The sequence below is a fragment of the Ctenopharyngodon idella genome, chromosome 10 (assembly GCF_019924925.1).
Source record: "Ctenopharyngodon idella isolate HZGC_01 chromosome 10, HZGC01, whole genome shotgun sequence".
In the NCBI taxonomy this organism is placed as follows: domain Eukaryota; kingdom Metazoa; phylum Chordata; class Actinopteri; order Cypriniformes; family Xenocyprididae; genus Ctenopharyngodon; species Ctenopharyngodon idella.
The window spans coordinates 46,763,662-46,787,380 of record NC_067229.1 but is presented as its reverse complement, the minus strand read 5'-3'; the positions used below and the strand labels follow the sequence as shown (position 1 = coordinate 46,787,380).

Sequence of the window (23,719 nt, the reverse complement as noted above, 5' to 3'; positions counted from 1 at the left end):
GAGTATTTGATCCATCAGGCTTTTGAGGAAGGTTAATTTTTCATCTCTCAATCTTCACTGTAATGCACTGAATTGTTTTGAAACTACAGAGCTTTGATCATAAAACTAAGCATTAAAATATGATTTCTAAGACATTATTGGGAGATATAGAGTGACAAATGATAGTAATATGCATTTTATTTAAATACTCTGTTATAAAGATCTCATTGATTTACATGAATATCATCATCACCTGCACCAAATTGCATCATTTTGCTCAGTTTTGGCCTCTGAATAAAATTGAGCCGTTTTTTTCCTGATGAGTATGAGCTCAATATTCTCGCTATATAAAACTATATGAGCCAATTTTTATTTATTTTTTATTTTGTTTAAAGGTTCAGTAAACTATTCAATTTAATATTTCATATGTCAGGCTTTACAGGGTTAAACAAGACTTCACAAAATGACTTTCACTTAAATAGAGATCATAACACTTGAGTTGTACTAATTACTACTAATCCTAAGTCAATTCTTCAATTCTCTTCACTTCTTTCATCTAAACACGACTGTATTATGTATGTTACCTCTGTGTCGGCCGACTGGGCCTGTAAACGTGTCCGAATCCTCAGCATATCTTTTTCTATCTGTTGTATCCGAGCGATGCGGCCCTGAAGACAAATGATGGAAACTTCATTACTAAACTGGTGGTTTCACACTCTGAATTTAGAAGGCTGTTTTTAGTTTCATGAACAATTTGTAAGTCTTTCAGTTTCTGCATTTCAGCCCACCTGTGCCCGCTTCTCCATGTCCTGACACGTGCCCAGTTGCTCTTCCATGGCGGCTCTGATCTGCCGGGCCTCGTATTCCAGTTGCCTGCGAGTCATATCGGTCTGGAGAGAAAACTACAACAGCAGAAGTGTGAAGATCATATAAGGTCAGTAATGATATGCACTGAACACCACATTGCATACTGCAGTTTTTATATACATTTTACTTACATTCTCAGTCAGTGGCAGACTGTCAATCCTTTTGGTGAGGTTTTGTAACTGGGCATAATACCAGTCTTTTTCCTTTTCTTCCTTCTCAAGTTCTGCCATCAACAAAGACCTAATAGAAAGAAAAGTTACTCATGAAAACAATTAAATTTGCTTTAACTTTTAAACTCACTAAATTCAAGTTGTTATAGATCAAAATGTAACGACAGTACGGTCCCAGAAGTCAAAATGCAACTTATTTCCTCTATAGAGAAACTGATTGGCAAGTTACTTGACATTTCAAAAGCAATTAATTTATATATTTAAATGTTTACATTTTTTAAAATGTTTTTGAAAGAAGTCTTATGCTTGCCAAAGCTGCTTTTATTTGATCAAACATACAGTAAAAACAGTAATATTGTGAAATATTATTACAATTTAAAATGACTGCTTTCTATTTGAATATAATTTTAAAATGTAATTTATTCCTGTGATCAAAGCTGAATTTTCAGCATCATTACTCCAGTCTTCAGTGTCACATGATCCTTTAGAAATCATTCTAATATGCTGATTAAAGTCAAGAAACATTTATTATCATCAATGTTGAAAACAGTTGTGCTGCTTCATAATTTTCTTTTTCAGGATTATTTGACAAATAGAAAATTAAAAAGAACAGCATTTATTTGAAATAGAAATCTTTTGTAACATTATAAATGTCTTTACTTGATCAATTTAATGCATCCTAGCTGAATGAGAGTATTAATTAAAAAAAAACAAAAAAAAAAAAAAAATCGTACAGACTCCCAATGTTTGAACGGTAGTGTATATATCAGAATATTTTGCGATGAACACAAAAATAAACTTCTGATATTCAAACACTTTTTCACTTGAAATCAAAGCTGGCTATCTGGAATGTACCACCATTACCACATTTTACCACATGAATCTCATCCAGTAGCAAAACCCTAGAAGAGCTTTAGAAGAAACCTTTAGTTAACATTCTTAAATAAAAATCTAACCGGCCGTTTGAGCAGTCCATCTAATGTGAGTGCTCACCGTTCCTTTTCCAGCTCCTCCAGGTAACCGGCACTGTCTCGACCCCCGCCAGTCACCCCTCTCCTGGGGAAGGAGCTCATGGGACTGGGACTGGGGCTGCTGTCGGTGGAGTGGGCCGAACCGGAGCCCTGCAGAGAGGCCTTGGACCTCAACTTCACGCCAGGGAAACTGCTAGGGTCAAGACTCATTTCTGCAGGACAGAATGGGAGATGATGATGATGATGATGATGATGATGATAATTAATGCCACACGTCCCATATTTTCCGGAAAAAGTCACACCTAACAGTAGATTGTTTCTGAAAGAGTGTTTCATTTCGAAGGCTGCATCCTCCGGAAGTCACATATGTTTTAATTCACTCCCCTCACTCCACAACAAATCCTTTGAATTTATCAGTATTCAGAACAGAGCAGAATGAAAAATATAAGTATAAAACAAATTATAGTTGCATTCAGTATAAACAACATTTATTATAAATGCCTAGCATAAAAGATTTTATTTAAAGCAAAAATAAAACTAACAGCATGTGGGAAATGCATTATACAAATAAACTTGGGCTCACGTATCACTCATTCGGCACAAATCCAAATGCACATATTTTGCATGCTTGATGTTAATTGCATTACATAAGTTGCTTTGGAATAGAAGTCGCAGAACGTTTCAGACGATAAAAAAAAATGTATATTCTGTAAATAAAGGTACATTAAGGTAAGTTTTACATCTTTATCTTCATGAAAGACTCTGCTCCAAACACTTGTTTCTACTTCGAACTGAAATGAAACGCCACAAGTGACCGATCTGGAACGGCCTACATATACACCCACCATACAAATAGCATTTGATTCTGATAGGGTTTGACATTACCTTGTTGCTAAGCTAACGCCAATATTTGGCCAAGCATAAAAATACACAGCACACACAATAACTGGGTAAATAATGTCTAAAATCAGTTATTTGCCTTGGAAACGCATCCTCTTAAAAGGACTGTTCACCCAACAAGTTGTTTCAAACCTGTATGAGTTTCTTTCTTCTGCTGAACACAAAAGAAGATATTTTAACCAAATAGTTGATGGACCCCATTGACTTCCATAGTATTTTTTTTCCCATACTATGGAAGTCAGTGGGGTCCATCAACTGTTTGGTTACACATATTGACAGAATTTTAATTTTTTTGGTGAACTATCCCTATAAAGGATTAGTTCACTTCAGAATTAATTTCCTGATTATTTACTCAACCCCATGTCATCCAAGATGTTTATGTCTTTCTTTCTTCAGTTGAAAAGAAATTAAGGTTTTTGAGACATTCCAGGATTTTTCTCCATATAATGGACTTCAACGGCGTACAACGGCCATTCAATGGGAAGGTTCAAATGTCAGTTTCAGTGCAGCTTCAAAGGGCTCTACACGATTCCAGCGGAGGAATAAGGGTCTTATCTAGTGAAACGATCGGTCATTTTCTAAAGAAAAATAAAAATGTATACGCTTTTTAACCACAAATGCTCGTCTTGCACTGCTCTGCGATGTGCCACATATTATGTAATCACGCTGGAAAGGTCACGCGTGACGTAGGCGGAAGTACTGATCCAATGTCTACAAAGTGAACGTGCAAAGACTAAGTTAAACGCCCTTTACAAAACAAGGTAAAACAACGATGTCAGGCGATTTTGAAGTTGGAGGAGAAAATGAGATGGAGTTTTTTGCCCTACCGCAGTACTTCCGCCTACGTCACACGTGAACTTTCCAACGTGATTACATAATGTGTGGCGCAACGCAGAGCAGTGCAAGATGAGCATTTGTGGTTAAAAAGTATAGAATTTTAATTTTTTTTAGAAAATGACCGATCGTTTCTCTAGATATGACCCTTATTCCTCGTCTGGGATCGTGTAGAGCTCTTTGAAGCTGCACTGAAACTGCAGTTTGGACCTTCAACCCATTGGTCCCTGTTGAAGTCCACTATATGGAGAAAATTCCTTGAATGTCTCAAAAACCTTAATTTCTTTTCAACTGAAGAAAGAAAGACACGAACATCTTGGATGACATGGGGGTGAGTAAATTATCAGGAAATTTGAATTCTGAAGTGAACTAATCCTTTAATCCTTTTTTTTCCCACACACTTGTCAATTTTGAGATTTTGGGCAATTTTGTTTCCATCACATGTCTTCTTTCAGACTAGTAGAAAGAAAACATCCTAAGTACACATTTAAGTGTTTATTTTATTACACTATCTATTTGCATCTGTTTCAATTACAATACATCTTTAAAAGTTATGAGGTTTTTCATATTTCATTTGCCTGTTTTATTTAACATTTTAGTTCTAAGCACATGGTGAAAATGTATTTTTTTCTGGCTGGTGATAGTATTTTCTGATTTATGGAGTAATATAAAGAGATTTCCAAAATCCCCTCAGTAAAAACCTTTCACTCTAATATGTCAAAAAATAAATAAATAAATAAATAAAACATGAATTTTGAAACTGGCTTTAATCCAATGTTCGGATTTCTAATGCATGTTAATAATAACTTAAATGTAAATATAACATTTCAGAAGGTGTAAGTATGGTGATATAAGTTAGTTAACATTTTTACCCTTTTCACCAGTGATGTCTTGCCTTAAAATACAATCTAGGTAGCTCACTAAATTTGTGGAACAGAGCGAGTTTATGATATTAAAATATGCATTGTTCACATGAATATTGAATAATTCAACTGTCCTCACCTTTAAATCTTTCAAAAAATTCAATCTGCCCTTGCGAGTCTTTGGAGTCCTCTACAATAGTTCCTTGTAGCTGCTTCAAAACCTCCTGAAAGAGAAACAGACAATATCTGTGTGTGGTAGAGTGTTAGAAGCCATCTTCAGATAACATAGCATGATGAACGGAAGGTTCCAGAAAAAAAAACCATGAGATATTTCCAGCTCCCACCACATGTAAGAAGACTTCTTCAGCCTGTGGCTAAAACAGAGCTGATAAAGAGAAGAAAACTTCCATCAAAGAGCTTTGAAGTGCTTTGAAGACGCGCGTGTCAGAGACATAAACAGCTTTGAAGCTCTAAAAATGCACCTGCTACTTCTTTAGTGCCGTGTTCCTGCGTGATCTGGCCATGATAAAGGCCCTGATTTCTGCTAAAGGTTTTTGAGAAAATCAGTCTTCAAAATCAGCTAGCATTCACTGCTCAAACATACTTCAGTGGGTCAGGGCTTTACACATCATAAACCACCATATTTTGCCATACTACAAATCAAATGTGGCAGAGGTTGCTGTTTATATGACTCTGAGTTACTAGAATCTAGTGTTTTACTTTTTCAGAAGAAAACACAAGGGTGCTTGCTTGTGTAAAACCCATCACCAGCATGTTTAAACACATAAATTGATGTTTGGAGCACAAACACTGCATTAACATTTAACTTTAATATTTATGGTTAAATTGTACAGCTATAATAATGATCAGCCACTAGAAATGATTGATTAAAAGCACACATAATTAATTGTAAATTCATGTCAGTTGACACTATAACAGTAAAGTATAAGAAAAACATTCAGGCCATTCGCAGAACTTACCGCTGCACATATGCTGAAGTTTTGGTCAATGTTCCTTTACGGTTACGGCCAACATAACTCAAACCCTTGATGATGCCAATACAGCCCCAAACCATTATCAAACATGAGACTTTTGCACCACTCGTTTCATTACTTCGAGTTCTCCAGCGTGTTTGGAAGCCGAAAAAGCCCAAACAATGCGACTGCCTTACAGGAAGCGACTACCTCCCCCTTCATCCCATCCCGGAGACCCAAAGCCTCATGAAGAGCACAGATGCTTCCCCATTCAGCTCACAGGACCACCCTTCCCAAACGGCCCTGGGTCACCATATCCACAGCCCACTGGAGACGCGTGGAGAAGGCCGGAGGTGTCCAGAAGGGAAAGGTCACACATGAGCATGCCGTTTATCTTCCCTTATCCAGTAGAACAACACAGGGTTATTCCGTGTCTCAGAAGAGTCACTCGGGTGTTTTCTCCCTAGGGAGCGTGACGTCACATTGAGCCATCTCAGGAAACAACAGCTTCATTATAGGGGAGGTCATATGATTACAGACCCCTTTACCGCACTTTGAGTCAGAGATGCAACGGCAGCATGACAGCATCATTACTCTCTCTGCACAACATGAAATTAAATGGCCTCCATTTATGTTAAGAAATGTCTCTGGTCTTATTGTGTGAGATTCTGTTCACAAAACCTTCCAAAAATAGTCTTCATTAAAATATAATACAATTTCAAAATATAATAAAACACAACATAATATAATATATAATTATATCAAATAAAAATATAATAATAAATATAATTATATATAATTAAAAATATATAAAAAACAATACAATTATAATAATATATTATATAAAAATTATATACATTTATGTACAAATACGCCGTTTTTGTGTCTGTCCCTTTAAATGCAAATGAGCTGCTGCTCCCGGCCCCCTTTCAAAAAGAGGGTGGAGCTTTAACAGCTCACACTTCAGTTGCTCAACAACAACAAAGCTGGAGAATCTCACGCAGCCAAAATGAGGATTGTCAGTAACGGTGTTCAGCCTTACATTGTTCAAACCGGAGTCGGACACTGATGGAGAGACTCAGGAAGAAGTTACAACGAATGAAACTGGACGTTCCTGAATGGTTATTGGATAAATTTATGTAGTTGCTGTGGAGTTGATCAACTCATCGACTAGCATGTGCCGTCATGTTAATCTTAATTCGTTGAATTGACCCTCATTTGTGAAGCAAACCGGCGTAAAATGACGGCATGGCAGCAACACTCTACAACTCTTCCTCTTCTCTAAAGCAGCCCAACATGGCCTCACCCCCTTTGTTGTGTATTCCTGGGGGCGGAGTTTATGTAAATTTTGGGGTTTGTGATGTCACCAACCCAGGAAGAAGCTTGTTGTAATCCCTACCAGCTATTTGTTGTAGTCCTTAAAAAGCCATTTCTGTAAAAGAAAATATCTCCTTTGAGCGTCGTAACTTTGCAGATGTTGTTTATGCTCAAACAGCAACATTACACACTAACTATAGTTAAAAAGTGAAATCATAATCAAGGACCCCTTTAAGAGTTAAAGGTCTACTGCTAATATTACAAAAGCAATTTGCTGAAATCCTAAAATAACCTTTATGAGAGTAGATTACAGCTATAATAACATTTTCAACAGCCAAATCCACATTCAAATGGACTTCAATATCCTAATGCGTCTCTGAGGCTATAATGGAAGTCCTAGTTCTTCTCTTCCTAGAGTCAACGTCCGAAGGATTCGGGTTACAGCGATGCAGATGCCCTTGGTACAATATTAGAGTCAAACACCCACTCATGTGCGAAGCTGCAAGCACACAACACTTTTAAAAATGTCATCCTATCCTCCCAGTAATGGAAATCAATGCTCCTAGGCAGCCATCTGCAGGGAGCCTGAAATACTCGCATATCTGATTCCTATCTAGCATGCATTTCATCTGACCTGGAGTCAGACGAGACCCGTGGGCCTGCGGTGGGAGTTATTGTTTGAGTGTGAGAGGAGGGGACCGGGTTCGTGTGGGCGGATGGCAGGCCTCTTTGCTTTCCCAGTGATAAAGGTAGAACGTCCTTGAAACGTGGAAAGAAAACATCACATGACACACATGACATGCACTAAGGAAAAAACAAGCATGGCGACTGACGATAAACAAGATTTATACCATGAACTAGGCTACTCTTCTGAAAAAGACTGAGGCTTAAGCTGTGACGAGAGCATGACGTCAATAAATGAAATGATCTGAATTCAGTAATGTTCTCAATCAACAGCCTGTTCTTTGAGATATATGAAAAAACCAATACTAAGAACTAGTGATGCACTAAAATACTTTTTGCCAAAACATTGAAGCCAAAAGTGAAGTTTAATCAATTAATTAATCAATTAACTTTATTTAATAATCAATACTCATGTTGTGTGTGTATATATATATATATATATATAAAAAAGTTTAGGGTCCAATACTCACTATTAACTAACTATTAACTATGACGTTTGCCTCAATAAACTCCTAATTACTGCTTATTAATAGTTAGTAAGTTAGTTGTTAAGTTTAGGTATTGGATAGGATTAAGGGATGTAGAATATGGTCATGCAGAATAAAGCATTAATATGTGTTTTATAAGTACTAATAAACAGCCAAAATCCTAGTAATATGCATGCTAATAAGCAACTAGTCATTAGTGAGAATTGGACCCTAAACTAAAGTGTTACCAAAATTTTTATGATATATTAATTTGTTGTTGAAATATAAACATTTAAATGGTGGCTGTAATAAAAACATGTTTTCATGACAGATTTATTTAAACATACATTAAATAACCAAGACAACAGGTTAAGTAAAAATATCACGAATGTGTTATATAGTGCAAATATTTAGCAAACATTTTTTTTTCCTACCTTTCCTGAGGTAAATGTAACGTTACGTGATATTGTTTACAAGCTGTTTTACTGACATGAAATGGACACATTTCTGTAAGTTGTACCGTTTCTTTTAACACACCTTCTGATGTTCATTCATACAGCGATCTATCACGCCATTGTGAAGGAAATCAGAATTGTAATTCTTAATTCGAAAATAATTTATTTTTCTTGCAGGAATAACATCTATATGCTTTTGAATACTAAATGTTCCCAACACTTGGGCTAAAGATGAGCTAAAGTGTGTCTGAATATAATAAAAGAGGAAACAAAACTAGACAGGTGTCTAGTTTTGTTATATATCTAACGACATGACTGACTCTTGCAACAAGCTGAAGTGCCAAGGAATCCAAATTTGCTTTTACCTAGTAACAGAAAAACCAATCATATTGGAGAAAAATTATGTAATCATGTCACCTTTGCCATGCTCCTATTCTATTAAAACTGTTGTTGTTTTTTGTTTGGAGGAATTCTCTGGAATTGGTCCGAGATCCTCACGTCCTCGATTAAAGCATATTCAAAGGCAATGTTTGGAGTCTGGGAATTTCTACCACACACACCACATTAAAGAGTGCCAAACCCACATTTATTGTTTGAATTTTATTATAAAATTGACAGAATTCAAAAGCTGAGACTCAAAAGTGTTGTGATTATTGAATGGTAGGCGTGCTACAAATAATATTTAGTGAAGTTCTGTTCATGCATCAGCTGAAAAAGGCAAAGATCAAAACATCTTTGTTCATCAAAATGAAGATCATTTAAGACTGTAAAAAAGCTACTGTCAACCCAGCCCTAGCATCCACACAGCTGACATGTTTACCTGTTGGAGCTTATCCACTGACACAGTCAAAACACGTAATTAAACGTCACCATTTCAATCAATGATTTCAGCCCTCCAAAACTGTTGTTTCAGCCAAAATTCAAAATTAATTTTCAACTAAATATTTTTGGTTGCCAAAATTTTGGTGCATCACTACTAAGAACTATCGAACATTATACACTCACAAACACACCTAGACCAACCTAATACTTTAGGGATTAAGAAGAAAACAAGTTCTGGACAGAAGGGGCAATGTCTAAGCAGATTTTCTCCCTGCAGCACTGCACTAAGATGCAAACTACTTCCAGTAAATCCACCAGTGATGTTTCATTAGAAGATCACAGCATTCTGAGTCATTAATGTAGGAAAAGAGAAGCATTATTTGCTGAGCTCATCCCATAGAGAAAGTGAATTTATTTATACGCCTCGTTGCATAGGCAATATCAGTGTGACGAAATCCTGGAAAATGTGTGTCATAATTCAGGACAATTATGAAGAGAATCTGAAACAGAACGACACACCTTCAGTGACTCGTGTGAACCACTGGCACCATGTCATCAACTATATTAAATTTAATATTAATATTTAATTTAAGATTTCAAATGCGATTTTAAAAATTCCAGATTCGCTGTGCTTATTTGTAGGGCTGCACAATTTTGTGAAAATTCTGCAATTATATATAAACATGGTTGTAAAATTATTAATATTACTAAAAAAATATATAAAAAACCTACTATTTCCAGTGTGATGAATAAACCATAATTACACTCTACTTTGATCATTATTTGATTAGACAGCCAAAAGTTAACACAAAATTGAATTAAAAATGCACATTACATCTAACCAGGTACGGCAAGTGAAGCAACTGTTTTCCCCACTCTGAAATGCCACTAAATCTTGTATTGCTCTCACATGTTGATTAACAAAAACAGCTAAACAACTAAAATGCTGCTTCTGGGAGTTTGATTTGTGAGCACAGAGGGGAAGCCCAGACGCTGAAACATGCATGCTGTTTATTTTCTGCCTGCAGATGTTTGTTTCAGCTGGCCGGAGGGGAAGGGAAATGACTGCAGGATGAAGCAGAGCTGCATTCATCCGACGAACAAAGGCAGGAAGGGAGATTCTCTAAATTAAGCCGCAAGTATCTCACAGGCTGGGAAACGGAAGGGGCCTCTGAACACTTCCATGCAAAATAGGAAAACGGTTATTATGATGCTGAAAAAAAAAGTGGAGTGCATAGCTCTTGTGAATAAAAACGAAAGTGTTTTTCCTCCTGTGACACCGCCAGGGCATTTCTGATGAATGAGAAAACCTAATTTTCTGTGCCCCTGCAACACTAAACCACAGGCAGCGGTTTAGTGTTGCAGGTTTAAATGTCAAGATAAGAGGGACGCTTAACACAAATCCTGTCAAAAATACTGCGTTTCTCATAGCATTTCACAAAAATGAGGAAAAAAAGACCGTCTGAGGTGTCATCGGCAGAGGGCAGCACATGATAGATATATGGAATATACAATATACTGAATATTCACTGTGAATCATGAAGAAATCATAAATGATTGCAACGTCATAAACAGTGGGAAACACTGCTGCAACTAACAACTATTTTCAAAATATATTTATATATAATCAAATTTTTATATTTGTCATTTATATATTTTTATAATAGTATTTTTTTTAATTATTTCTTCAATTATTTATGCATTTGTCATATGCTTTTATTCAAAGCAACTTGCACTATATTTAACTCTTTCCCCGGCATTGACAATTTTACGTCATTTACGACATCGCTTCCCCGCCATTGACTGAAGTTTCTGGCAGTCCATGTTTTCACTGTTATCTGGTAGGGGGCGCTATTACACATCTTCTGAAAGAGTACAGAATCTCTGGATCAAAACACAGGAAAAGAAGCAGCAGAAACAAGCGATAGAAGCATTTCTTATGCACATGTAAAATAACGCGATCATCAAACATTAAACAGTATATAAATCAAAACTGCCTAACGTTACCAAGTGAATTTTCAACCCAGGACGAGGTACAGGACTGTGAAGTTTTGGGGTGTTGATGGACTCGATCTACTCCATCTGTGTTTTGATCATCATTCTGAATCTGATCCGGACATAGTCTTTGACAAAAACACGATGTTCTCAACTTTTTGTTCAGAATGTTGATTTTTTTTTATTTTTTTTATAAAACTTAGCCACGTTTAAGTGTTAAAAAAGAACGCGTGAAGCTAGAATATAATGTTTTTTTGTTTGTTTTTTTATTTTATTTAAAAGCAGAGGCTCTGTTCTTTCTTTTAATATATTGCATGTTCAGGTATTCATACACAAAATATTCTGGGGGCCATGAAATTTTTGTGAAAATGATCAAAAATGCCGGCAACTCAAGGAGGATCTCCATGCACAGTGCAAAGAGCTGAGTAATCGATAATGAAATCTGTTTTTGATTATTATCATTAGAGATTTTATCAATTAGCTGTTGCAGTCCTAGAAATAGCAGCAACCCAAAAGTGGAAGGCAGCATGAAGAACTCAGCAAAGATGCACTTCTGGCCTCCGCAGAATCTGTCACAGATAAAAACACACTAGACAAGCCCAGTTTCTCATTAAATGCTTTAAACACTATGATTACGTATAGGGATGACATAACCGCTGGCACCAGGGCGGTCAGAATGTGCCTAAAATCAGATCATCCTAATGAAAGAGGTTAAGTCCAAAACCTCTTACATAAGCCAAACATCAACGGGGATTTCACTTCCTGAGACACGACACAGGCAAAAAGAATTTTGCTCTTTTTTTAAATGCAAAAAGATGACAACTTCCTTGAGAAATGGGAATGAGACACGGAGAGTTCAGACAATCCCTCCAGCATTTGGAGACGTGACGACAAGGACATCTGGAGAGCAGGGTCCTTTCTTGGACACTAAATTAACGCATGTAAAAGCAACATTTCAAGTCATCATGAAATCAAAATGAATCCTATTTAATTAAACTCACATTCCCGGTCTTACTGGGTACAATTCATCAGTGCACATTATTCTGAAGAAAAAAAATACGTTAGTTTTCATAATGAACTGAAAATATATTTACGCTTCTCATAATAACATAAAACAGATCTCTATTTTTCCCTGGTAGTTACTACATTGCGATGAAAGATTATGAAAATGATTTTATTCACCAGAATATTGTGCACCAACAAAAGAGTGCTGGAAGAATTACATTTTTGTAGGCCAAAACCCGGAAACGAATTCGCATTTTAGCACTTCCAGTTTCATTGTCCTGAAGTCAATGGGTTTGTTTGAATGGATTTTTGGCTAAATGCCTGAAATAAGGTCTGTGGTTGATACTTTCACGTTTTATTCTATGACATAAACATCAGTAATACCCTATTGTGATTTAAGCTTCTGCTTGTGGAAAAAAAAAAAAAGGGATACTGTTTACTTAATTTTTTTTTTTGTTCTTCAGAATAATACGCACTGATTAATTGTATAGTGAGATCAGGAATGTGAGATTTTCGTAATATTTCAACTTGTGAAACAACTTGACTTTTCAGCTGATGTCACCATGTTTAATAATGGACCAAAAATACATGTATGCTTCTCATAATAACAAAAATCTCTAATGTTATGTTTTGTGCCATTGCTTTGGCAAAGCATCTGTCAATCAAACAAATTGAAAACACGAAAGGCTGAGATTGAATTAAATGGGTGATTCTCACAAAACGTTAGTATCAAAGGTTTTAAACATGAACATTTAAAAAATGTTTGAATCAACAAAAATTTTTTTTAGTCATCAAGAGCAAGGTCTGAAGTGTTTGTGATCATTAATTTTAAAAGCTTTACTGACAAATTCACACCTTTTTGAACATTTTCCAAAACAAGTCCTTAAAGATCTCATTACCGCAACAGTCTGAAAATGTCAATGCCATTAGGAAGGCTAATACATTTTCACATTTTTGAAAGTTGTTTATTAACATTCATGCCCAGGTACTTTAAACTCTGAAATAATATATATTTAAATTAATATTTTATTTGATTTTGACTTATTCTCATTACTGCAACACCTGCTGCCATTTACAACCAAATGTTTTTATTTTATTTATTTTCTAAATGATGTGGCAAACCTTAAAGAACATATTGTATAGATTCTGCACATACATTTAAAAGCAAATTACTATTTTTCCATGTTTTAAATAAACATTAAACAATCACCTGTTGCGGTAATGAAACATAGGTTACGGAAATGAGGTTGCTGATTTCGGTAATGATAATAATTATAAGCTGATGTCACCAAGTCCATGTGGAATGGTACGTGTTTACGCTGTAGTAATTAATGAAAACTATAGGCAAAGCCTTGATTTCAGGCTGCTGTTACTATTACAGCCAGTTAACACAATGTAATTGTTAATGAAATGATTAAGCTTTAAATGTAATAACAGTTATGCCAATATTATGATATTTTTAAAATTATAACAATATCCAGTCTTGCCCCACATTTTCTCGTTGGAAATACGGCACGGTAAGGAAGTAAAATGCACTTTCATGCTGACTATGAGTGTCTTCAAAGTGAATGACAGCAGTTTACCAAAGCATAATGGAACTATTTGTCAAACATGATGCTATTAACAAAAAAAAATTAAATAAATAAATAAATAAATACAATAAATATCATTCTGATCTGCTAACTTTTAAAATGGACACCTTTACTGCAGCTTTTCCAAATGATTTTCCCCGAACCAACCAAAAAAAGACCTCTCTTCCCCCTTAAGGACTCTGCAACGTATGAACATGCGGAGAGACAATCTGCTTTCGCTTCAATGATTCTCCCTTAGCAACAACAATCTCACGTCTTCATGAAGAACATAAATTCCCTTCAAGAGACTTTCACGTGTTAAAGAGTACGAGGAGTGACAGCGTCCCGTTTTCGAGCTGATCTACGATTCAGCACGATATATCCGCACATATCTTTAGCATGAACTCGTTTGAACCTTGTATTTAAATTGCGCAGACAATCCAGGTTGACAGGCTCGCTCTAAACTTGCACATTAGCCAACTTTTAATGTCTCAACATGTTCATTTTGGGCCTAAAGTTCTTTCAAAAACCCTCTCTCCTTTCTCTTTTCCTTCCCCAGAGACTGCCAGGTCACATCCAATTTCTTAATGCCCACCTAGCAGGCTGCCGCTTCCACTTCAAAAGCTCGACTCAAAGAAGTGCCTGAGAATACTGCCTTTGGTGTCAGAAGCTGCTAGAAGAAAGGGTACTTAGCAGGAAATCAGTGGCGGAGGATGACATTTTAAGTCTTGAAAGTCTACGACATTAAAAGCAAGCCCAACCATACAGCATTTGGATGACAAAATGAGTCGCTGAGGCGTTTAAGTACAAACCCTTTGAGGTTGAACTTAAATTGACAAAAGGTAGGAGGAAAATGTAGAGAAGTCTTAGTTGTTCCTGTTCTAGTTTACTAGCACTCTTTCTTCAGAACGTTGTAGGTTTTAACAAACTGGCTATTTTGAAGCATACAATTTTTCACTGCTAGTTACTGCATCACAATGAAAGATTATGAAAATGTTCTCATTCTCCAGAATGTGTACCAATAAATTTTGCACAATATATTGCTGGAGGATGATGTATTTTTGTAGGCCAAAACCCATTGCAAATTAGCATTTAGCACTTCCAGTTTCAACACCCTGAAGTCAATGGGTTTTTGGTTAAATGCCTGAAGATATTCAAACGCTTTATTCTATGACATAAAAGCATCAGTAATACCCCATTGTATTTTTTTTAAAGCTTTTACTTAGCTAAATGGGACTACAGAGGTTGTCGAGGATGTTAAACGGCATCATGCCAAACGCTGAAGTCATGCGACCCGCGATGTATTTTGTTTTCAGCTTACATTTAGCTTTTTGCTTCTGCCGATTGTATTTAGGCTTCAAAATTCATAAAAGTTGTATTCATTTGTGAAGATTATCATGAATAATGGTGTTGATGTTGGTCATAGAGCTTATTTTCTGCAATAATCCAAAAGCCAATGGAAAAGTCCTATTGGGTTTTTGTCAAGGGAACTAGTGTGATGCTAATTTATGGGTTGGGCGACAAAAATATATTATCACTGCAGCGCTCTGAGTCAAGAAACATATGTTAAGTAGAGCTGGTTTTAATTTCATGTTTTCAAGAACACTGTTAAGGCTGTTGTATGATATAAACAGACACTGTACCTTCATATTAGACGCCTCCGTCTCCAGTTTGGTCAGGTGGTTGGAGTTGTCCTCGAGCTCTTGTCTAAGGTTGGAGTTCTCCATCTTCAATGCCTCCACTTGCTTCAGCAGCTGATCATAAGATGCTGCAGCCATCTTGGACTATCTCTTGACCTACAACATCCACAATCACATGTGGTTTAGAGTGGTGCTCGATTAATATGACTGATGCCAAAAATCTACAGATCAGGATGCACAAAATGCTGATATATGAGAATTAGAAAGACAAATGAGGATCAGTATTTGATGATCATTTTAATTTCTGCTTGAATTCTTCCTTTAATTGACCAAAAATGACATTTTTTCAAACCAAAAAAAGGGAGCAAAATATCTGCAGAATAATTAATTTAACCAATATATTAATCTATTAGTCAAGGTCAGAGACAAAATAAATAACTAATCAAAGAAAATACGCAAACAAATACAATCAGTAGAATCAGAATAATTTTAAAACACAGCCACCAAAAAAATCTGACTTTAGCACCTCTTTTTACTTTGAGAACGTTCTGAGGTTAAAAATAGATTTAAAAACATAAGAAATAGTTTAATAGCTATGATACTGTTTTTGAAATCAAATCTTTGCATAGCTATGACAGGAAACACTGGTATCTAACAATGCCTTGGAAAAAAAAAAAATTCTGCTTAATATTATTCATTCAATATATATGTATGTATGTAAATGTCTGTTTGTGTATATATGTGTGTATAAAATATAAATACAGTACATTTTAATATCTAGTGAAAAGAAAAAAGCCCACATAAACATAAGGTTTAGTAAATGTATGAAGTGTTGCCCAGAGGTTTTCCTCTTGTGTGAGGTCTGTAAAAGCCCATCAGTGTCATGTGTCAATCATGAGTGAGTATCATCCTCTGAACTCTGATGTTTGCCATGTAGTCAATGACCATGTCATGACACTCAAAAAGAACTACAATAACACACGTGCCTCACGTGTGTATGTGGATGGCAGAGCCGATGCCTCTGGGCCATTTTTTACCCGTGCAGTGAGCCCGGTCAAGCAAAGAGTTCTGAAAGACAAAGCGAAAGTTTCTATTTTTATCTCTGTCCTGAAGTGAAGGCCTGATCAACCATGTGGAAAAATCTATCACCACATCGCCACTAAATTACCACTGACATACTAAAGATCAGCAGCAAACCCTGTTCTCTGGACTACTGCTAAAACATAATAATGTGTGCAATCGTACTAAATAACTAGATTTTTTTTTTCTGAAGAACATGTTTTATGGTGAATATGGTGCTTAGTGAAGTACCAGCTCACCTCTCTTCACCAACACATGTGATTTAAGGATGCATTCATACACTGCAGGATGATACACACATTGAACTGTAATACTTGGCATCAAATCACTAACTGATGAGCAGTACAACTTTGTGCATTTGCCTTCAAAAACAGTTTCTGCCAAAATACCAAATCATTATATATTCTCAGCATCAGGAATATTGATGGCTTGTGAGGTAAAACATTACAACACTTTCAAAATACAGATTTCTATAGAAGCTTGTTTATGCCACTAAATAAAAAAATAAAATTTTTCCCTCACAATTCTGACTTTTCTCACAATTGCAAGATTTAAACTATTAAAGTCAGAATTGCATTATATAAAGTCAGAATTTTTCTTGCAAGAGTTTTTAATGACACAATTTACTTTATAACTTTATAACACGCAATTGCGAGTTTTTCCTCAGAATTTCAAGATATAAATGCACAATTGAGTCTTATAAAGTCAGAATTGCAAGTTTATATCTCGCAATTCTGACTTTTTCTCCTTACAACTGGACATTATAACACGCAATTGCGAGTTTATACAGTTCTGAGGAAAAAAAAGTCAGAATTGCGAGAAAAAAAAGTCAGAACTGTGAGAGAAAAAAGTCAGAATTGCGAGAAAAAAAGTCAGAATTGCGAGAAAAAAAAGTCAGAACTGTGAGAGAAAAAAGTCAGAATTGCGAGAGAAAAAAGTCAGAATTGCAAGGAAAGTCAGAACTGTGAGAGAAAAAAGTCAGAATTGCGAGAGAAAAAAAAGTCAGAATTGCAAGGAAAGTCAGAATTGCGAGAAAAAAGTCAGAATTGTGAGAAAAAAAGTCAGAACTGCGAGAGAAAAAAGTCAGAATTGCGAGAAAAAAGTCAGAATTGCGAGAGAAAAAAGTCAGAATTGCAAGGAAAGTCAGAATTGCGAGAAAAAAAGTCAGAATTGCGAGGAAAGTCAGAATTGCGAGGAAAGTCAGAATTGCGAGAAAAAAGTCAGAATTGTGAGAAAAAAAGTCAGAATTGCGAGAAAAAAAAGTCAGAATTGCGAGAAAAAAGTCAGAATTGCCAGTTCTGAGGAAAAAAAAGGCAGAATTGTGAGAAAAAAAAGTCAGAATTAGGAGAAAAAAAAGTCAGAATTGTGAGAAGAAAAAAAAAAGTCAGAATTGCGAGATATAAACTCAATTTTGAGAAAATTTATAAGACGCAATTCTGACTTTCTCGCAATTGCAAGTTTATATCACACAATACTGACTTTATATCTCGCAATTCTGAGAAAAAAGTCAGAACTGTGAGATAAAACGTCGCAATTACCTTTTTTTATTTCATGGGGGAAACAAGCTTCCATAGATTTCCCTCTAGCAGAAAGAGGGAAAAGGAAAAAAAGAAGAGAACATATTGCATGCAAAAGAAACCATTGTGAAAGGGAAAAAATGCCAGTCAAATCATTAAAATGCTGCAGGATGATGCACACTTTGAACTTTAATACTTAGCATCAAATCACTAACTTGTACGCAATTCAACTATATGCATTTGCCTTCAAAAACACAGTTTCTGCCAAAATATCAAATTTCACAGGGCAAAAAACATCAAATGAAAAAGTGACATGCCTTTTAAGAATAGATTACATCACAAGCTGGTATCATGACCATTTCACAACACACAATAAATTGAATTCCTTCCATTCCACTTTCGCCATATTATGCTTCATCCTGGTTTTACATTAACCAACACCAACAGCCTACATTACAAGCAGCCCGTCAATGTGTCAGGGCTAATTTGCAGCTGTGTCCAATCAATGTGGCTCCGCTACGGATTCTGCCACTGTTTCCAGGGCATCCACGGCCATTATGAAGCAGAATTTATCAAAAGAGGGAATATATTCCTATTTGGCATTTCATTACAGATCAGATTTCTGAAGGTAATGAAACACAGACAAAAATATACAACTTGTAAGTGAATCATTCAAACCTACATCTAGTATTTCTAAAGCATATAATCTTTGGCCTATATAATCCAATTACATCAAGATCTTGCCGTTTCAAAACACCATGAATAATAAACCAGCATGGATGCATATGATTTAATGCCAACAGCACGTTATGAGGGCAGAATGAGTTCGATTGCCACAGAAATCTGCTGACACACATATGATGACACACATTTTGTGAATAAACAAACACTTCTTGAAGGTAATAAAAATGGCATTAAAAAAGGTAAAACAAATGTATATAATAATACTTTTCATGCTCATATATCTTGCTGTGTAGCTTCACAATTTTATAGTTATTATTTATAGAAGAATCATGAAAATGCTATTAATAATACATTTAAAAAACCTGAAGCAAAGCTCTCTCTCTCTGGCATGTAGACAGAGCAAAATGGTCGACATCTATTCAGCAAAAAGGCTTGAGGTATCGAGACAGAATCAAAAGGAAACAGGGAGGAGTGGAAAGAAGAAAGACTCATTAATATTTCAACACTTTCCTCAAAAATCTGTATCACAACGCATCTGAATTTGTTTGCACCTTCACACGTCTTTAACACCATAAATAAAACGCATTATTTCACTATGCGTTTTTCTGCATTTATTCACCAGAGGTGCAGTTGTGCATGCAACACTTATGATGCATTAAAGCAGTCACCTCTTCACCAGCAATGCAAGATACAAAATTCCCTGCAGACAACTGCAAGAGATGCCCTTCCCTCCGTGCACAAAGACACCGTCACATCCTGGTCTCACATGCACCATCTAACCTGCCAAACCAACCCCTGTTTTATACCTTCAGCTGACAACAAATCCACCATTAAATGTCTGCTTTGTTCAGGCATCGCCAGCTAAATCAGAAAAAAAAGCCTCTCTAGCAACAGCCCCTCCATCTTGACAGGGGCAATTATCGCTTACACTTACTGTGGAATCCGTGTCCACGGCCGAGATCACTATAAATAATCAGCCTGCTAGCGCATCTGTCCCTGCACAGCACAAAAGAGGCTTTTTAAGCGTCCCGATGATAAAGCCAGAATCCGAATCTATGCACATCCCCCCACACCCTCTCAATAACCAGCCATCAAGACAAAAGGCTTATCGGCACCGCCTTGCTATACCGCACAAACGTGCTATTATTTCCTTCACGCTGAATAGCTGGAATATAAGACCACACATCTGTATGTTGGCATCAAGAGATCAGGGCGTTAAACGGAGACTTACCCCATTCTGCACCAGTGACAGCCTCCATCCCAGCAACCCATCAACTGTGTCAGTTGCCGGAGAGCATCCAGCCAGCACTGAGTCACATGGGCGAGGGCTCGGCCAATCAGAAGGCGGCCAGCCCAGGCCGGTGTTGGTGCAGTGGCTGATGGTGGCTGGCCAGATTTTTTGCCCCACTGTACAGCTGGGTTTAAAAGCTCTCGTGGGGGGAAGCGGTGCAGCCCCAGGCATGCAGAGTACTGGAGATGTAAAGATGGGTCATAACCTCTGAAGGTCACATGACCTGATATATAAAAACGGATCAATATGGCAGCCAAAACAAGGCAACCGGACCATATAGAAGATGTTTGTTCAATGCATTAAAGTATAGTTATGCTGGACAAAGACGCAATTGAAATCTATACCAACATCCAAAATCAACATCTCGCTAAATGCATCTGAAAAAGTGCAAATTTTATGTACAAAAATGCCTAATTTAATTAGCAAATTACATATAGGATGATAAACAACTTTAAACATTTTAGTATAAAATGTAATTATATGCATTTGATAATATAAGCAATTAATAATTATATAATTGTATATTAGTCTTGTCAAAAATATACCGACCGCGATACCAAGTCAGTACTGAAATGTAAAAAATTTGATGCTTTGAGCGCCGTTGAGGGGATTCATAAACACCTCTGATTGGCCTTTGTGTTCATGAGCTCATCAGATATATATGGAAGCTTGTTTCCGCCATAAATTTAAAAAAAAAAAAAAAAAAAAAAAAAAAAAGGTAATTGAGACTTTATCTAAAAATTCTGACTTTTTTTCTCGCAATTGTGAGATTTAAACTCAGAATTGCGCGATATAAAGTCAGAATTTAGAGATATAAAGTCGCAATTCTAACTTTTTCTCGCAATTGCGAGTTATCACACAATTTTGACTATCTCACACTTCTGACTTTTTTTTCTCAGAAATGCAAGATATAAATTCACAATTGCGAGTTATAAAGCCAGAGTTGCGTGATATAAAGTCAGAATTATAAAGTCAGAGTTGCGTGATATAAAGTCAGAATTATAAAGTCAGAGTTGCGTGATATTAAGTCAGAATTATAAAGTCAGAATTGCAAGATATAAAGTCAGAATTGCGAATTATAACGTCAGAATTGCTAGTTGTAAAGTCAGAATTGCATGATAGTCAGAATTGCGAGTTATTAAGTCAGAATTGCGCGATATAAATCAGAATTGCGTGCAATTGCGTGTTATAATGTCCAATTGTGAGGGGAAAAAAGGCGTTTTTTTTCTCAGAATTGCGAGTTTAGAATTGCGACTTTATAAGATGCAATTGCAAGTTTATATCATGTAATTCTGACTTTATAACTCGGAATGGTGTTTATATTTGGCAATTCTGAGAAAAAAAAGTCAGAATTGCGTGATAAAAACTCGCAAATGCGAGAAAAGAGTCAGAATTGCGACTTTAAAGTCACGCAATTCTGACTTTATAACTTGCAATTGCAAGTTTAAATCTCGCAATTCTGAGAAAAAAAGTCAGAATTGTGAGATAAAAAGTCGCAATTACCTTTTTAATTTTTTTATTTAGTGGTGGAAACAAGCTTCCCTAGATATGTTGGTGTTTGGCTACAATGATCAATGCATGGGAGCCTTTGAAAGCACATGGAAGTGTTTGAATCTAAAAGCAGGAGCGGATACTGTCCACTGATAGAGGCCTGCTTTCGAACGCTCCGTGTGTAAGCGCTCAGTGAAGAGCGTCATTGATATCCATTTACAACATGTTTTTGAAGCGTTGATCATTGTAGCCAATCACAGACATATCTGATGAGCGCGTGAGCACAAAGGCCAATCAGAGGCGTTTACCAATCCACTCAACAGCGCTCAAAGTGTCACATTTTTTTTTTTACATTTCAGTACGACTTGATATCACGGTCGGTACTTATAACAACACTATTGTATATAATTATTTTGCAATGTCAATGTTATTTGTAATAAATAAGTTACACATTATAAATATGAATTACATTTAATAATAATTGAATCATTACAATTACATGCAATCTACATTTATTCATTCAATAGATACTTTTATCCAAACCGCCTTCCAAATGAACAATACAACACAAGCAATTCTTACATTTTTCATGCAAGATGCAAAGTAAACAGTATTTCCACAAATATAATCCAATCAGAAATCTCTCACTGAGCACATTTCAAAAAGAACAACATTTTATGTACAAAAAGCCTAATTTAAGACTCTATCATTTACGTTTATTCACAATAGATGCTTTTATCCAAACCAATTTTCAAATATACACAAGCATTCACATACTTCCAAATGCACAAGTATGCAATATTTCCATCACAAATATACAATGACCAGTTGCTTGCACAATAATGGACCTTATTCATGAAACACGAGCAGAACGAATCTGTGTAAACTGCTCATCAATCCATTTGGCACAAATGGCGTACAAATGGTTTTACGTATGATTTACACAGAAATTCGTTCTGCTCGTGTTTCATGAAAAAGCGCCATAGACACGATTTTTCCTTTCACAGATAGTTTGAAGCCAAAACACAATGTATACATAACATTTGCTCCAAAATGTGAAGGGAATAAAGGGTTTTGTATATGACTAATGGCCAGAAAACAGTCTGCCTCTTGTACATTAAATGAAACAGACCCAACTGAATTCAAATTAAAGCATTATTTCTAGCCACATACATCATGTTCAAACTCAGTGCATCAATCTCTGTCTTAACACATTAACTTGGTCCATAATCTGTACTATTCAGTCACACTGGTGTTAATGTCCGTCATTGTGTGTTTACTGCTACTGTACAACTTTATCATTGCAATTACAGTCTCAAGAGTTCCTGAATAAGCCTTTGTGAATAATAAATCATGCTCTATAAATGGCTGTGATTTGCTTTCTCAAACTGAGGCGGTGAATAGATAACACGGACACTTCCACGGCTTTCTCTATATGCGCTGGAAGTGGGGTTTTTTTTCATGTAAATGAGCTTTCGGTCTTTGAGAGCTGAAAAATGGACATTGGCAGAGACTCTTGTTGGTCAGCCCTCTCTTGTGGTGCTATTTAATGGGAAACTGTCCACACTTTTTCTTCCTTGTGTGGGAAAACATTTCAAATAGAAGGGGAAAGGCTAATGTTTTGTGCAGTTAAAAAAAATCCTTAAGTAACCCTGTTCATTTAGTGCCAATGAAGTGTACACTGTGTAGGATATAAACGCAATTACACAAATATATTACTACATACTCTTTATCAGTTTGATAGGTGTTCAACCAAAATCCACAACTTTTCAGGAAAAACTTGAAGGATTAGTTCACTTCAGAATTAAAATGTTCTTGATAATTTACTCGGCCCCATGTCATCCAAGATGTTTATGTCTTTCTTTCATCAGTTGAAAAGAAATGAAGGTTTTTAAGGAAAACATTCCAGGATTTCTCCATATAGTGGACTTGGGGACCAACCCGGTCCAAATGTCAGTTTCAGTGCAGCTTCAAAGGGCACTACATGATCCCAGACGAGGAATAAGGGTCTTATCTAGCGAAACGAGTGGTCATTTTCTATAAAAATAAAATAAAAATTATATACTTTTTAACCACAAATGGTAAACTGTAATTTGGACCTTCAACCCATTGAACCCCACTGAAGTCCCCTATATGGAGAAG

The 23,719-nt window shown here is 36.1% G+C and overlaps 1 protein-coding gene across 5 annotated transcripts in view; it reads right to left on the bottom strand.

Moving 5' to 3' along the window:
- apc (APC regulator of WNT signaling pathway) overlaps nt 1-23,719 on the bottom strand; it is a 41,162-nt gene that overhangs the window by 15,506 nt on the left and 1,937 nt on the right. Inside the window, exons 1-8 of one of the 5 annotated variants that reach the window (XM_051909739.1) lie at nt 20,027-20,098; nt 16,501-16,582; nt 15,518-15,670; nt 4,724-4,808; nt 2,010-2,199; nt 978-1,086; nt 768-881; nt 564-647 (exon numbers count right to left, since the gene is read on the bottom strand). In XM_051909739.1, the coding sequence (XP_051765699.1) occupies nt 564-647; nt 768-881; nt 978-1,086; nt 2,010-2,199; nt 4,724-4,808; nt 15,518-15,652 (717 nt within the window). In that variant the 5' untranslated portion in view covers nt 15,653-15,670; nt 16,501-16,582; nt 20,027-20,098. Of the gene's footprint in view, nt 1-563; nt 648-767; nt 882-977; nt 1,087-2,009; nt 2,200-4,723; nt 4,809-15,517; nt 15,671-16,500; nt 16,583-20,026; nt 20,133-23,719 lie in introns of those variants that run through there. The other 4 variants (XM_051909743.1, XM_051909744.1, XM_051909740.1 and 1 more) reach the window with 4 other exon arrangements.